Genomic DNA, 14,429 nt, shown 5'->3' on the forward strand with positions numbered 1-14,429 from the left:
AGGTAAGATTCTTACCAGACCTCTTTCCAGCAAGATGGCTAATTGCCCCCTTGGTCAGGTTCTGCCACAGAGTCCAAAGTGCTCAGTTCTTTTGTCATCTTAAATGAAAGATCATTTGGGGTTCTTTGCCCCTCTCTTTATAGTCCAGTGAACTTCTGAAATACATCCTTCTCAAAGTTTAGTGCCCCTGCTGTGAGGAATGGTACCTTGGAGTCTGATGGACAAGGTTCCATGCTGGTTTCTTCCCCAGTGGTGCTTTCTACAATGCAAGTTGATCTCTTCCCTGCAACCTTCAGTATGCCAATGAATGGCCATTTGCCTGCAATTGCACCTGGGTGGAGGCATTGGCCTTTCCTTTGTATGGAAAAAACTGTTTACCTACTCCCCAGACTTGCCTGGTTCAAACATTTTAGTCTCATATGTCCTTCACATTTGTACAGTACTTTGGGCGGTTACCATACATACACCATGCAAGAATTAGTGATAAGCGTATTATTGGTCTTCCAGTGATACCTTACATGACACCGATTAGATACAGATTATTACATCAGTTCAACGTACCCCAATTTACTTATCAGGCCAGCTGAAGCTCTCTGTTTCCAGTGAGCCCCTTTCCCTCTAGCATTGGGATGGTCTTGGGGTCACAGCAGTCCAGTGTTTGCAGCAGGCTTCTGAGAACCCACATGCCTTAGTTCTAATCCAAGCCAATGACTCACTGTACAACTCTGCACTGTAGTCCTATACCATATGGGTTTCTGGGGGAGGGGGGGTGTACTCCCTATACCCTGTAAAAGGGGGATCCACACAGAGGAGCTGTGAATTAGTCATGCAATCTAAGACACTAAAAAAGTTGGTGGGGGGCATGAAGGGGGGATAAGAGCTACTCATTTTTAAACATTTGGGCTGGTTTTTCCCTCCACTTTCTACAGTGGTGCTTAGCCTGGCTTTTGGGTGTACAATGGCAAATAGGGGGAAGTTTTATACACTGGCTTCAAAGTCATTCAGGTCCTCTTAAAAAATTTTAGTTTGGATCTTAATATTTACTCTGGGCAATTATTCCTGGTCTCCTTTTACACATTGATTCTACAAACAAGAACATTACTATCAGGATGACACCAAAGCATGAATAATATAGAGTTTAAGAAATGGAAGGAGCATGTTGAGCAGCAAGCAAAATTTGCCGGATATTAATGTATTTGTCTGTATTACGGATATGTACAAGATGATTTTTGAAGCTTCCAACTCCACACACAAAGTGCATTCAAACTGACCAGCGATAACTCATCTTTGTTATGGTGCCAGATAAGCATTTGTCATTTTATTTTTCTCCTCTTAGCAAGTCAGGATATTAATTGTAATGTAATACTATCATGCTTTTCAGTATGAACAAAATGTATCATATGGAGCTTTAAAAAAGCTTGCATCCCAGTCATTGGTAAATAAGGGGCTATTTTGTTATGCCTTGCCAACCCTTGCAAGCCTTTTTAAATGTGGTAACTGTTTTCTTTCCAAAGCAGGTCCTGTGTCTGTGTTAATTCATGCTCAGGAAAGGTGCTGGATTGACAGCTCTGCAGATTAATAGCCTGTTTAACCACAGAACAAATAGACCCAATAGGAAGTGAATAGGTGCACACACACACAGGCACGCGTAGCTTATCTCTGACCTGGAGGATTAGACCTAAAAGTACGAGGATAAATTAGGCTTCTAGGCATTATGTCCTTAGCCACCTTGAAGAGCAGCAATAACTGTGTTGAGGCCATTTTTGTGGTACTTACACCCTTTTAGGACCTGGACTGGAACTAAATATTTCATTCACATAGGCCACTGAAAAGCCATCATATGGCAGAAAGTCACTCCTCACTAACCTGCAATAGATGTAATTTGCAAATCATAGTTGGGTTACAAATTCTTGTGAACGGTTTCAGAGTAACAGCCGTGTTAGTCTGTATTTGCAAAAAAAAAGGAGTACTTGTGGCACCTTAGAGACTAACCAATTTATTTGAGCATCAGCCACGCTATCAGAGGCTCGTTCACCTGCACATCCACCAATGTGATATATGCCATCATGTGCCAGCAATGCCCCTCTGCCATGTACATTGGTCAAACTGGACAGTCTCTACGTAAAAGAATAAATGGACACAAATCAGATGTCAAGAATTATAACATTCATAAACCAGTCGGAGAACACTTCAATCTCTCTGGTCACGTGATTACAGACATGAAAGTTGCTATATTACAACAAAAAAAACTTCAAATCCAGACTCCAGCGAGAAACTGTTGAATTGGAATTCATTTGCAAATTGGATACAATTAACTTAGGCTTGAATAGAGACTGGGAGTGGCTAAGTCATTATGCAAGGTAACCTATTTCCCCTTGTTTTTTCCTACACCCCCCCCCCCAGACATTCTTGTTAAACCCTGGATTTGTGCTGGAAATGGCCCAACTTGATTGTCATACACATTGTAAGGAGAGTGATCACTTTAGATAAGCTATTAGCAGCAGGAGAGTGGGGTGGGAGGAGGTATTTTTTCATGCTTTGTGTGTATAAAAAGATCTTCTACACTTTCCACAGTATGCATCCGATGAAGTGAGCTGTAGCTCACGAAAGCTTATGCTCAAATAAATTGGTTAGTCTCTAAGGTGCCACAAGTACTCCTTTTCTTTTTGCAAATTCTTGTGAAGTGCTCATAAGGCTTAGTGAATGCATACACAATAGCACCAAAACATCATCATCACATAGCAACATCAGCTCCAGCAAGCCAGCCAGTTTGAGACAGCTGTATTCTGCTAACCCAGAAAAGAAATTAAAGATATAATCTGAGATAGACCACAGCTTCTTACTTGACTTTCTTCCAGGCTCCTCCTGTTTGTAGATTAATACAACGGATAGTTTAAAAGGAAAATGTCAGCTAGAGATCTAGTAAACTTCAAAAAAAAGAGTTCAGGGTAGTTTCAGATACTCCACCTGCCTCTATTCTCCTGCCAATTTTTGTGGTATTAAAAGAAATGGGAAATGGAATTGCAAATATTTTTCTTTACATGGCAACAGGGAGAAATCAGGGGAAACTCACAATTATTTAGGATAACTGGCTTAAGTTCTCATAAGAAACATTCTCCTTGTTAATCCAAAGCATTTACAATTGGTTTTGACATAAGAACACAAGAATGGCCATACTGGGTCAGACCAAAGGTCCATCTAGCCGAGTATCCTGTCTTCTGACAGTGGCCAGTACCAGGTGCTTCAAAGGGAAGGAACAGAACAGGCAATCATCAAGTGATCCATTCCCAGCTTCTCGCAAACAGAGGCTAGGGACACCATCCCTGCCCGTCTTGGCTAACAGCCATTGATGGACCTATCCTCCATGAATTTATCTAGTTCTTTTTTTAACCCTGTTATTGTCTTGGCCTTCACAACATCAAATACAGAAAGCAACCTTGGTAGTTAAAAGTCTCTATGTTTTGATGGCATGAGGATGCCCAAAACAATGTCTGAAGAATCCTAGAAAGACCAAAGAATGGAAAAAAACACTGGTTGAGATTTTTCAAAGCAGATGTGCACACACCTCCTAGACTACTTTGAAAATCCGAACAGTGATTCATAGTGACTGAACCAACACCAGCCTACATATCCTACAACCTACCAGGCACTGGTTTGTTAGGCTAGGTGATACACCTATAATAGATTTATTCTGAGCCAACCTTTGCATTATTGAAGTTATTTATATCCTGTGACAGAAAATTCCGCTGTAGCTCAAGCAGCACCTTTGCCATGAAGGTGGGGGACGTTCAGATACTTGAGGGCCTTTTATTTGCAAGAGCAAACATTGAAAATTTAAGCTACCAGCCTAATTGACAAGTAGTGTAACATGGGCAGAAACAGCCCAGATAACATGGCTGTTAATGCCAGGAATTTCTGTTCTCCTTTAAAGTTGAAGTTTGAGGTTTTTAACCTAGTTTTTAAATTTGAATTCAAGGGAAGGTAAATGTCACTTTTAACCCTATAAAACCCGAGCCCTATATAATAACTCGGCACTCCTCTGTAGATAAATGGACCTGAGGCCTAATACTACAAGGCGGTCAACTGCCAGTGAAGCCAAAAGACATTTGAAGACACTCTGTACTTTGCAAGACCGGACACTGAAAAAACTTCATATCCTTAGCTAAGTGCAAAGGCCTCAGAAAGTGTATCCTTGCACTAGTTAAGTAAAAATACTGTTTAAAGAATATCACAGCAGGCATCCGGTGAAGTGAGCTGTAGCTCACGAAAGCTTATGCTCAAATAAATTTGTCAGTCTCTAAGGTGCCACAAGTACTCCTTTTCTTTTTGCGAGTACAGACTAACATGGCTGCTACTCTGACACCAGGAGTTTAAGCACTAACCTATAGGGATCTTCTTGAGAGCTTTGTAAATCAAGACTGTTAAAAGTCATTCAAAGTTGCAGTAGCAAAATCTTCCAGACCAGTTAGCCTAATGACAAGCATCCTTATCAGGACTCACAAATGAAAGATTATCAATCCTCTCTCTGAAGGATACTAAGATGCATTTACAGAATGGCTCTGCACAAATGAAGGGTTTTTTAAAAGTGTTTTATTTGCTCATTTGGAATCATTAGTATTTATAATCAACCATGTAAATCTGTCCCTTACTGAAACACTTAACAGCTTATCTGCTATTGCCAAGTGCATTACAGTTCATTCAAAGGGAATGGATTACTGATGTATAAGATGACTACACAACAAAACTTCACTAAACATTCACAATAATTTAAAACATTTTAAATCTGTTATAACGTTACTTTTATAAGTTAACATAAAAACTATACTCTCAAAAATGTACAACACATTTAGTCCATAATGCAAAAAACAGTAAAACTGGTTAATTAATTAGTGCAAAAATGTAAAAACTTTACTGTATTCTTTGGAATAATTGCATCATCAGTGCTGTTCTATCACCCACACATAGACACCCTGCAGCTAATAGAGTTAACAAGAATTGCTGCAGAAATATCCCATTAGAAACAGATACCTAGTTCTGCCAAATTTAAATCTCTTGTAACTTGTTCATTTACAGACATTCCTCAAATAGGTGTCCAACTTTAGGGACACTCAAGTGGCCTGACTTTGGGAAGTGCTGAACATCTGCAGCTCCCACTGACACCCCTCTGGAAATCAGACAACTTATTTAGGTACCTAAATATAAAGTTAGGCACGTAAATCTAGGCTGCCCCAGTCTGAATATCGGCCTAGACATTTTCTCTCATTTATCAAATAAAAACTAACTTGCTTACTGCCCACAACAATAGTTAAAAATCACTTTAAAAATGTATTGTTTTCAAGGTTAACTGAATGTATAAAGCCTTTTCCTATAGTCATAAGAAGTGTCAGTAATTGCTTAGGAAAATACTCTAGAGATTAAGAATGGAACTCTGAGATAGCTTTCTCCAAACGCTATTTGCAAAATTATCTTGTCATCTTCAAACTGCAAAATACTTGTAATTACATTATACCTGTCTTAAGCGACCATTCAGAACAACCAGTTGCTTAATAGAGTTAGTTTTCTAATAAAAGTGGATCAGAACTGTGCTCAGTATGTTTAGAGATCCTTTGGGGCAGTCTCTTAAGACAGAAGATGGCCTCATAAATAGGTCCTTGCCCAGGTGTTATCAACTCTGGAGTTAGATTCTTGTCTTACTGGATTTCCTCAATTAAAACAGTGAAATATGGTAAGCATTAATCAATTAGGAGGTATGGAAAGTTTTCCCTCCTAGCATGACAAGATGACACATCTCGCTGAACTACCAAGTTGAGCCAAGCAGAACATGAACAAAAGAAGGAAGAAAAATGCAGGAGTCTCCAGAACGTAGAGTAGCAATATATGAGAGAGTCTCACTCTGTACTTCAAGACTCTCTTATACATTCAATAATAAATTAACTCTGCAGCTGTTGCAGTGACTTGGAATGACAGCAAAGTAGAGAGGGTTTTTTCCCCCTGAGGATTTATAATGTGTAATTATACTTAATTTAGTCTTTGTTTTAGGATAGAGTCCTGTATCATAAGTGGAAGATGCTTGACAAACCCTTTAGGAAAAGCAGCACATCTTTCACATATTAGCTACTTTGGAGTCCTGCCCTGACATGAATGGAAAAGTTTACAGTTACCAACATCCAATGAAAGATAATTTCTGCATCTCAGAATGGGGTCTTTACTTATCAGACCATTCAGTAGCTGAGTGACACAGCTGTCTTGGGTGTCAACTCAAAAGGAAATCTGCTCATCTGTACTTCAAGAGACCATGATCATTTTATCTAAGCACCTCACCAAATTAAGAGACCCATCTTTCCCCTCCCTCCTGGAAAAGCTGCCAAGATGGTGCACAGAAAGGAGTGAGGATATCAACAGCTGATTGTATTACAAAAACCTCACTTGCTACACTGTCATTAATGAGAGAGAGAGTTTAAAAATAAGGCACTTCCTAAATGGCCAGATCAACCATAAGCAGTGTTTGTACTCCAATGTACAGATTACAGCCCCAAAATATATATGTCTAAAGGCTGGTATTGCAGCTCTCATTTATAACTGGGAGAAGTAATTCAAATGCACTTGCAGTTGTGTATTCCCTAGCCTTAGACTACAGGCAGGGGGCAAAAGGCAAATATCGTTCCGATTCCAAATGTTCAAGAGAGTTTCAATCCATGGCTCCTGTTTGCCATCTCTAACTTAAACAAAAACTTATCTCTAGAAATTAAAGGGTAAAATCCCAGAGCATCCTTTTTATTAAGTCACAGGCATGCGTACACCTACCTACTCCAGTAAATTTCTAACAAATCGTAATAAATAAGGGAAGAATTTAGAAGCCTGGCCAACAGATCAACCTCAAAATAGTATTTACGAGTTATCTCCAAAGTTTGAACTGGCTCAGATTCAAAGTAGTACTAAAATAACTGGCTTGTCCTAGTATGCCAGCAACCTCAGCTGGCCTCAACGTGAAAATTGTCAAACTGCGCGAATTCAAAGGAGCGTGTTCCAATAGCCGCCCAGCCATGACTTGTCTCAGATATGGTGACATTCTCCCAGAGAGGATAACCATTGAGCGATCCTGAGGCCGAAGAACCCTGTCCAAAGAAAGGGAAGAAAGGTTAGCAAATCCAGTGATCAGTTTAACACACTAGACCTGTCATTAGGGGTAAATGAGATTGGGAAAGTCAACAAGATGTTGGAGGTACTTGTGAAAACATTAGTGCTTCAAGTGCAGTTCTCTACTGAAAAGCAGCTAAAATACTACATCATAGTGTTACGTTTACCAGCTCATTTCACTCCAAATCAAATACTTTTATAGTTTGTATGTAGAGATGTATTTCCCCTAAGCTCCAACCCTGTGAACTCAACCTAGAATTTGAGAGTTAAACTGGGTTTTTACTTCCGGTGACCTAAGAGTTCCACTAGGCAAAATCTGCCATTAGACTCCCCTGAGCAACCCCTATTGTCTTCAGTGGATTTGCATGGATGGAACTAACTGGAACGCCAGACGCAAGGAGGAATAGAATCCAGCTAATTTTCTCAGAGCTATGTTAGCTCTCCAAGGTTAACAGAAATCAAAAGCTCTGCTCCTTAAGCGTAGTTAGAACTGTATGCACTCACGCTAGTAACTAAGGTTCATTTTTACTGCTTTTGAGTATGATGGTGCCATTAATGCAAAGTAACTTTCAGTGTGGAAACATTTTAAGTAGCAATATTATCAGCCATTATTTTCCACTAGATGGCAGTAACAAATAAAAATACACACTAACTATCAGAGTTTACACTTTCTAAGGGCTGCTATAACTGAAAGCAAGAGCTGCAGAGGGAACATTTAACAAAAGGAAAGAGTGGTCCAGCAGGGATTATCCTCTTTGGCCACTATTAGAACTCTTTAGAGGGAGCTCCATTTTTTCTACCATCACATCAAATAGGGGGTTGCCTGGGAATATTTATCAACTACAGTAACATGTCCTAGAAGTAGTTTCAAAATGATTCCTTCCTTCTCTCTACCACCCCCGTATCTGCGTACCTCACAAACAGCATATTTTTACCCTCAACATTCCTGTGAGGTAGGTTTCATTATCCCCATTTTACAGAGGTGGACTGGGTCATGAAGATTAAGAATCTTGTTTGAGGTCACACAGTCTGTGGATGAGTGGAAACTGAACCCAAATCACTCCAGTTCCAGTTCAGTGCCTTAAGCCCAAAATAATCCCTTCTCCAACTCTAAAAAGATTAAGATGAACCAAGAACACCCACAAAGCAATGTGCCAGTCTTACAGCAAACGTGCTGGCATGTGGGCAACTAGGGGCATAGAATTCGTGTGCAATTTTAAAAAAGGTTTATCTCAATTCAAGCCTGTGTTTAACTGGTCTCAGACCAGGTGCGATGGCAAAGTTTACACAAGGGCAAGGAATCTGGTTTTAGAAGTTCCACAGAAAAGCATGTGACATCTGCTCTTTTAGTTACATGAGTCAACACCACACAAAGCTGGCTAGATATGAATATTGAAGGAGCTGCTGACAGCGGTCCTGATGAAGAAGTGCTGCCAAGTTGTGGCTAGAGATGGTATGCTATGTAAAATGGTAACATTCTTAATAGCAAGGCAAAAAAAGACAACATATTTAATAAATATTTCCTGCTCCATACCCAAACAAAATGTGACGATGTACTCTTATTATATGAGGAGGAGGAGGAGGAGGAGGTGGTACTTTCCAGGCTATTTGTAACCGAGGAGGATGTTGGACAATATCCACTAAGGATAAACATTTTTAAAATCAGCCGGCCTGCATAATTAGCCCAAAAGTCCTAAGAGAGATCTCTGACCCACTGATGTTAAATTTGTTTAATAAGTCATGGCAAAGCAGGGAAATTCCACAAAACTGTGAAAGTGCTAATGTTGTGCCAATATTCAAGAAGTGCGAGTGAGATGACATGGGTAACTATAAGCCAGCAAACCTTGGTCATCACTTGGTAAGCTTAGCCCATAGAAACAAAATATATAATTTTGCATGTGGCTGTATTAAAATGTACCTGGGAACTAGGAATGTAGGTCATACCTACAGAATTAGGAACTGTATCCTGGAAAGCCGTGACTCTAAAAAGAGTCTAGGGGTCATAGTGGACAAACAATTCAACATGAGCTCCCACTGTGATGCTGTGGCTAAAAGAGCTAAGGTGATTCTTGGATGTATAAACGGGGAAGTAGCAAACCGGTGTAGAGCGGCAATTTTAGCTCTGCATATGGCATTGGTGAGACAGACACGAGAATACTGCATCCAGTTTAGCTGTCCATGTTTTAAAAAGGATGCCAAAAAATTGGAGAGGGTGCAGAAAAGAGCCACAAAAGTTATTTGAAGACTGGAGAAAAATGTGTTAGAATGAGAGATTGAAAGAGCTCCATTTGTTTAACTTATCAAGAAGACTGAGGACTTGTCTATAGGGTCAGTCAGTGTTCAGTAAGCTGGGGTGTAAATCTACAGCTCACCGTGCACTACCAGTCTGTGTGAAACCTGCTGCCATACACTGACTGAAAGTTCACTAGGTAATTTTTAGTGCATAGGATATTCCTGAGGGAATTCTGCGCCACTGCACAGGCGCAGAATTCAAGTCTCCCACAGATTCCGCTTTGCCCCACTCCCAGAAAATAGATTCTGCTGGGGAGGAACTGCAATTATACTTTTTGCCCATGAGGGGCTGCTGTGGCGCCAGAAGAGAGGGCAGCCGGCTCCAAGCCAGAGCAGCCAGCTGCAAAGAGGGAGGGGGAAGTGGCTGCGTTCCTCACAGCACCCTGCCCACAGAGCCAGGTAAAGAGACATGGGACATTGGGGTGGACAGAGAGGGGCATACAGGGCTACTGGAGGGGTCACAGGAGCTAGTGGGGTGACAGCATTGAGCTAGGGGCTGAGTAGGGGTGCAGGGATACAGGGGGAGGGGGAGTGTCTGAGCAGGGGTGAAGGGACGCATGAGAAAAGGGAGGAGAGGGGGGACAGGAACACAGCAGGACAGGAGCAGATATGTTTGACTGAATGGGAGAGACTATGGGTCAGCAAGGGTCTGCATGGGGGAGGCTCCCCAACTCCCTAACATCCATCCTCTTGCCCCCAAATCTGTTCCATTCTTCTCATACCCACTTAACTCTCCAGGTTCACTCCCAGGCTCCTTCCCAACAATTACTTCCCTCTCCCTCAGCTCCTCCGTTACTCCTGACTCCTGCAAACTGCTTCCAGGGGTGCAGGACATACATCTCTGTATTGTAGTTTAAATGAATTACTACTCAGAGTTCTGTATTAACTTGCCTAGTAAGGCATCTATTTGTCAAAAAACATTTCCTGACTCTCTTTTGTTGTCTTTATTGTTCAACATACTTGCTGACAGGTAATTTGAAATAAATTACCAAAATAATTGCACTGAATTTTTTGATGCACAATTCCCTCAAGGATAAAAGAAGCGGGGCCCACCATAACAGGTAGTGTGCAGCACACTGAAGCACTGTAGATTTGCACCCCAGTTTGCCACACACTAATTTACCATATTGAATGTTCTGCGAGGTAACTTGATTGCAGTGGATAAGTATCTTCATCGGAAGAATATACTAACTACTAAAGGGCTCATCAATTGAGTGGAGAAAGGCATCTAAGAACCACTGGCAGAAAGCTGAAGCCAGACAAATTCACATTAGGCAGAATTTTTAAAAGCAACAAAAAACAGAGTGATTAGTCTTTGGAACAAACTACCAAGGGAAGTGGTGGACTCTGCATCTGTTGCTGTCTTCAAGTCAAGCCTAGATGCCTCTCTGTAAAATACGCTTTAGTCAAACAGAAGTTATTGGGTACGATACAGGGGTACTGGGTGAAATATAAAGGCCTGTGGTATACAGCAGGGCAGACTAGATCACCCTAGTGGAAAACGGAATTGCCAAAAAGCAAAACAGTTACTTTAACTCCACTAGGACTTTATGCAAAGCACGGTCTAAAGGGTGTTACAGCTCATTCCTGGGAACTAAAAACTGCAGAGTTTAATCCCAGTGTTCCAACATCTCCCTCTGTGGTATTGCACTGAGCATTTCACCCATTTGTGCCTCAACCTTCTACAAAACAGGATTAACACTTCACTAGGGTGTTGTGAGGATTCATGTTTGTAAAGCTCTTTGAAGATGTAACACATGAAGTATTATCATTACTTTAACTATTGCTAACTGATGCAATCACCAATTGCTACTGGACAGTCAATATCCCAGTGTGCCTGTGTACTGTATTTTAAGGTGATCTATGTAAAGAATATTTTGGTTAATTCTTGTGGCTTTCAGTTTGCATCCTTACCCTGAGGTTCAGAGTGAGCGTGTGCCATGCTCTGGCTCGTACACCAGACATTCCTTTCATCAGGACTTCCTCTCCAGCTGAAACACATACACGATATTAGTGGAGAACAAACAATTCCATATTCCACAGGTATATTGTAATAGAGACCTTCCTTTTCTTGGCTTGATAATTAACACCTGATTTTCAGAGGTGTTGAGAACCTGCAACTTCTACTCAAGTGTGGGGGAAGGAGAGACTCCAAATCCCTGGGGAAAAAAAAGTCAGGCCCTTAACAGAACAAACCAAGCCATCTTATTAGGTTAGCCAGACCATTTGTCCTTCCATAGTTTCATCCAAAACAACAATAGCAAGTGTTGGGGACAGAGCAGTTGCCTCTGTTGACTTTAAGTCAGCTGAGTTAACCCAGGATATGGACCCTTTCAGTGGTAGGATTTTGACCCAGGTTAATAGTAAAAAGTTAAAAAAACAACAACAAAAAGTTCTGTCAGCAATATGGTCATTCCACTGAAGTAAAAGAGCAATCTCAGTGCAGTTCTTTGTTTATGTACTAAGTATATGCCAAAATCAGGTTGAATACATTCTTAAACAAAAACAGTCATACCAGTATGGGTTTAAGCTTTTGATTTGACCAGATGAGCAGGAAAGGTATGATCAGAACTTTGATAGGAGACCAGACAGTCAAGTGCTACAGAAAACAGTGTTGTGCTATCCATGGAATCACTATCCGTTCAGTTCTGACTCACAGGAAAGAAGGCTAAGTGATAAAATACTCTCTTGCTGGAAGTATCTTCTAGGTGAGAAATAAAACTGATGGCCTGTCTACTTGTGATTCATTAAAGTAGTGATTAATTTCCCCCAGAGTAGGGATGTTAAACCTAATGACCTTGCTAAGTTCCAGTTTGAACCACATTTTGTCTACCAAAATTCTCCTTGTTTCAGCTGGATAAACTCTTCTCAACATCCTATCAAACTGACAGTGTACAGCAGCACTGCCCAATCTACTTACATTCTCATACCACATCCACAACCCTGGTATCTAAGCACCTGCCTGGATGTCATCTTGACTAAGGCATCCTACATCAATTAATTTCAATTATTCTAAGCATACAGCACAGGCTGATTATAGTAATCACTAAAAGAAGCCATATACTTGTCCAGGAGCCTGCAGGCATTATCTGCAAGGAGGATACAACTCATTACAGGACAATAGTACTTGTGGCACCTGAGAGACTAACAAATTTATTAGAGCATAAGCTTTCATGGGCTACAGCTCACTTCATCGGATGCATAGAATGGAACATATAGTGAGAGTGAGAGAGAGACAGATACACATACAGATAAGTTGGAAGTTACCATACAAACTGTGAGAGGCTAATTAGTTAAGATGAGCTGTTATCAGCAGGAGAAAAAAAACTTCTGTAGTGATAATCAAGATGGCCCATTTAGACAGTTGACAAGAAGGTGTGAGGATACTTAACTTAAGGAAAGGAGTACTTGTGGCACCTTAGAGACTAACAAATTTATTTGTACTCCTTTTCTTTTTGCGGATACAGACTAACACGGCTGCTACTCTGAAACTTAAAGAAATAGATTCAATATCTGTAATGACCCAGACACTCCCAGTCTCTGTTCAAACCCAAGTTAATGGTATCTAGTTTGCATATTAATTCAAGCTCAGCAGTTTCTCGTTGGAGTCTGTCTGGGTTTACAATGCAAGCGTCACCTATGAAATTAAGCATCCTGCATTTTCTCTAGCTTTTTCATCAAACCTCCAGTTGGCTTTATTTCAGGCTTAGATATAACCAAGTGTCACCTCTTTAAAAGGGTGTGTGTGTTGATAATAAGTTACTTACAGAGATCACCAGTGACCCGGTAGGTGCCATCTGCAAACACCCAGAAGAAGAGTCCTTTGCTACGTCGAACATATATCCCACCATTGTTTACTCTTCCTGCAATGAACACACCACCACTGACCGGGCGCTCTATGTACACATCACAAGTTATTGTCACATTTACCCTGCAAAAGAAAGTTAACACTTAATAAAGAATAAAGAAATGAGCATGAGATACATGTATTACAATAATACATTAGTCTGTGTGTATATGCAAAGCTGCCTGTAGAAGTAAGGTTATGTATTAGTCTAGAAGATACACACAACAAACAAACAGGCACACACGCAAGCTCTGAAGTGCGTGCACATCTGAACATACTGACGAGTCTCATGCTCACCATCTACACATTTCAAGCTGTTAGCAGATAACGGTGTAAAGATTTGACTCACTAAAATGGGAAGACAATGAAAATCTGTAACAGAATATGTTTCAGAACACTAGGAAGTACACTGAAGGACTTCACACAAGACAAGTATCAGGGGGTAGCCGTGTTAAGTCTGTATCCACAAAAACAATTTTCCTGGACATTCTATAACAGATTTAAAAGTAGCTATACTTGAACAAAAAAACTTCAGAAACAGACCTCAAAGAGAAACAGCAGAACTAAAATTCATTTGCAAATTTAACACCATTAATTTGGGCTTGAATACGGACTGGGAGTGGCTGGCTCATTACAAAAGCAGCTTTGCCTCTCCTGGAATTGACACCTCCTCATCTATTATTGGGAGTTGACTACATCCACCCTGATCGAATTGGCCCTGTCAACACTGGTTCTCCACTTGTGAGATAACTCCCTTTTCTTCATGTGTCATTACATAATGCCTGCATCTGTAATTTTCACTCCATGCATCTGAAGAAGTGGTTTTTTACCCACAAAAGCTTATGCCCAAATAAATCTGTTAGTCTTTAAGGTGCCGCTGGACCCCCTGTTTTTCACATAAGACAGCGGGTATTTATAAATATTTTAAAATATTGGGCCCAATTATTAAATGTAAATATTTATAGGCTGGAAATGAAAAGTTTTATTTGGGGACTAGAGATCTATTATTTTCTTAAACTCAGAGGTGGCATTGTGCTTTGAGTTCTGTTTTAGTTCAGCACCAAACTACATTGCATTCCACTCAGAGCATTATCTACTGAATACTTCCCCACCCCCATCCTTCTGTCTGCCAAAATGAACCCTGATATTTGCC

At 40.6% G+C, this 14,429-nt stretch overlaps 1 protein-coding gene across 2 annotated transcripts in view; it reads right to left on the bottom strand.

Annotated features, from left to right (window-relative positions):
- Positions 1 to 4,573: 4,573 nt before the first annotated feature.
- Positions 4,574 to 14,429, bottom strand: part of GALC (galactosylceramidase) — a 61,480-nt gene continuing 51,624 nt past the window's right edge. For both annotated transcript variants that reach the window (XM_077819229.1, XM_077819228.1), the window contains 3 exons: positions 13,197 to 13,360; positions 11,344 to 11,420; positions 4,574 to 7,115 (listed from right to left, as the gene is read on the bottom strand). In XM_077819229.1, the coding sequence (XP_077675355.1) occupies positions 6,972 to 7,115; positions 11,344 to 11,420; positions 13,197 to 13,360 (385 nt within the window). In that variant the 3' untranslated portion in view covers positions 4,574 to 6,971. The remainder of the gene's footprint in view (positions 7,116 to 11,343; positions 11,421 to 13,196; positions 13,361 to 14,429) is intronic.

The sequence above is a fragment of the Eretmochelys imbricata genome, chromosome 6 (assembly GCF_965152235.1).
Source record: "Eretmochelys imbricata isolate rEreImb1 chromosome 6, rEreImb1.hap1, whole genome shotgun sequence".
Lineage (NCBI taxonomy): Eukaryota > Metazoa > Chordata > Testudines > Cheloniidae > Eretmochelys > Eretmochelys imbricata.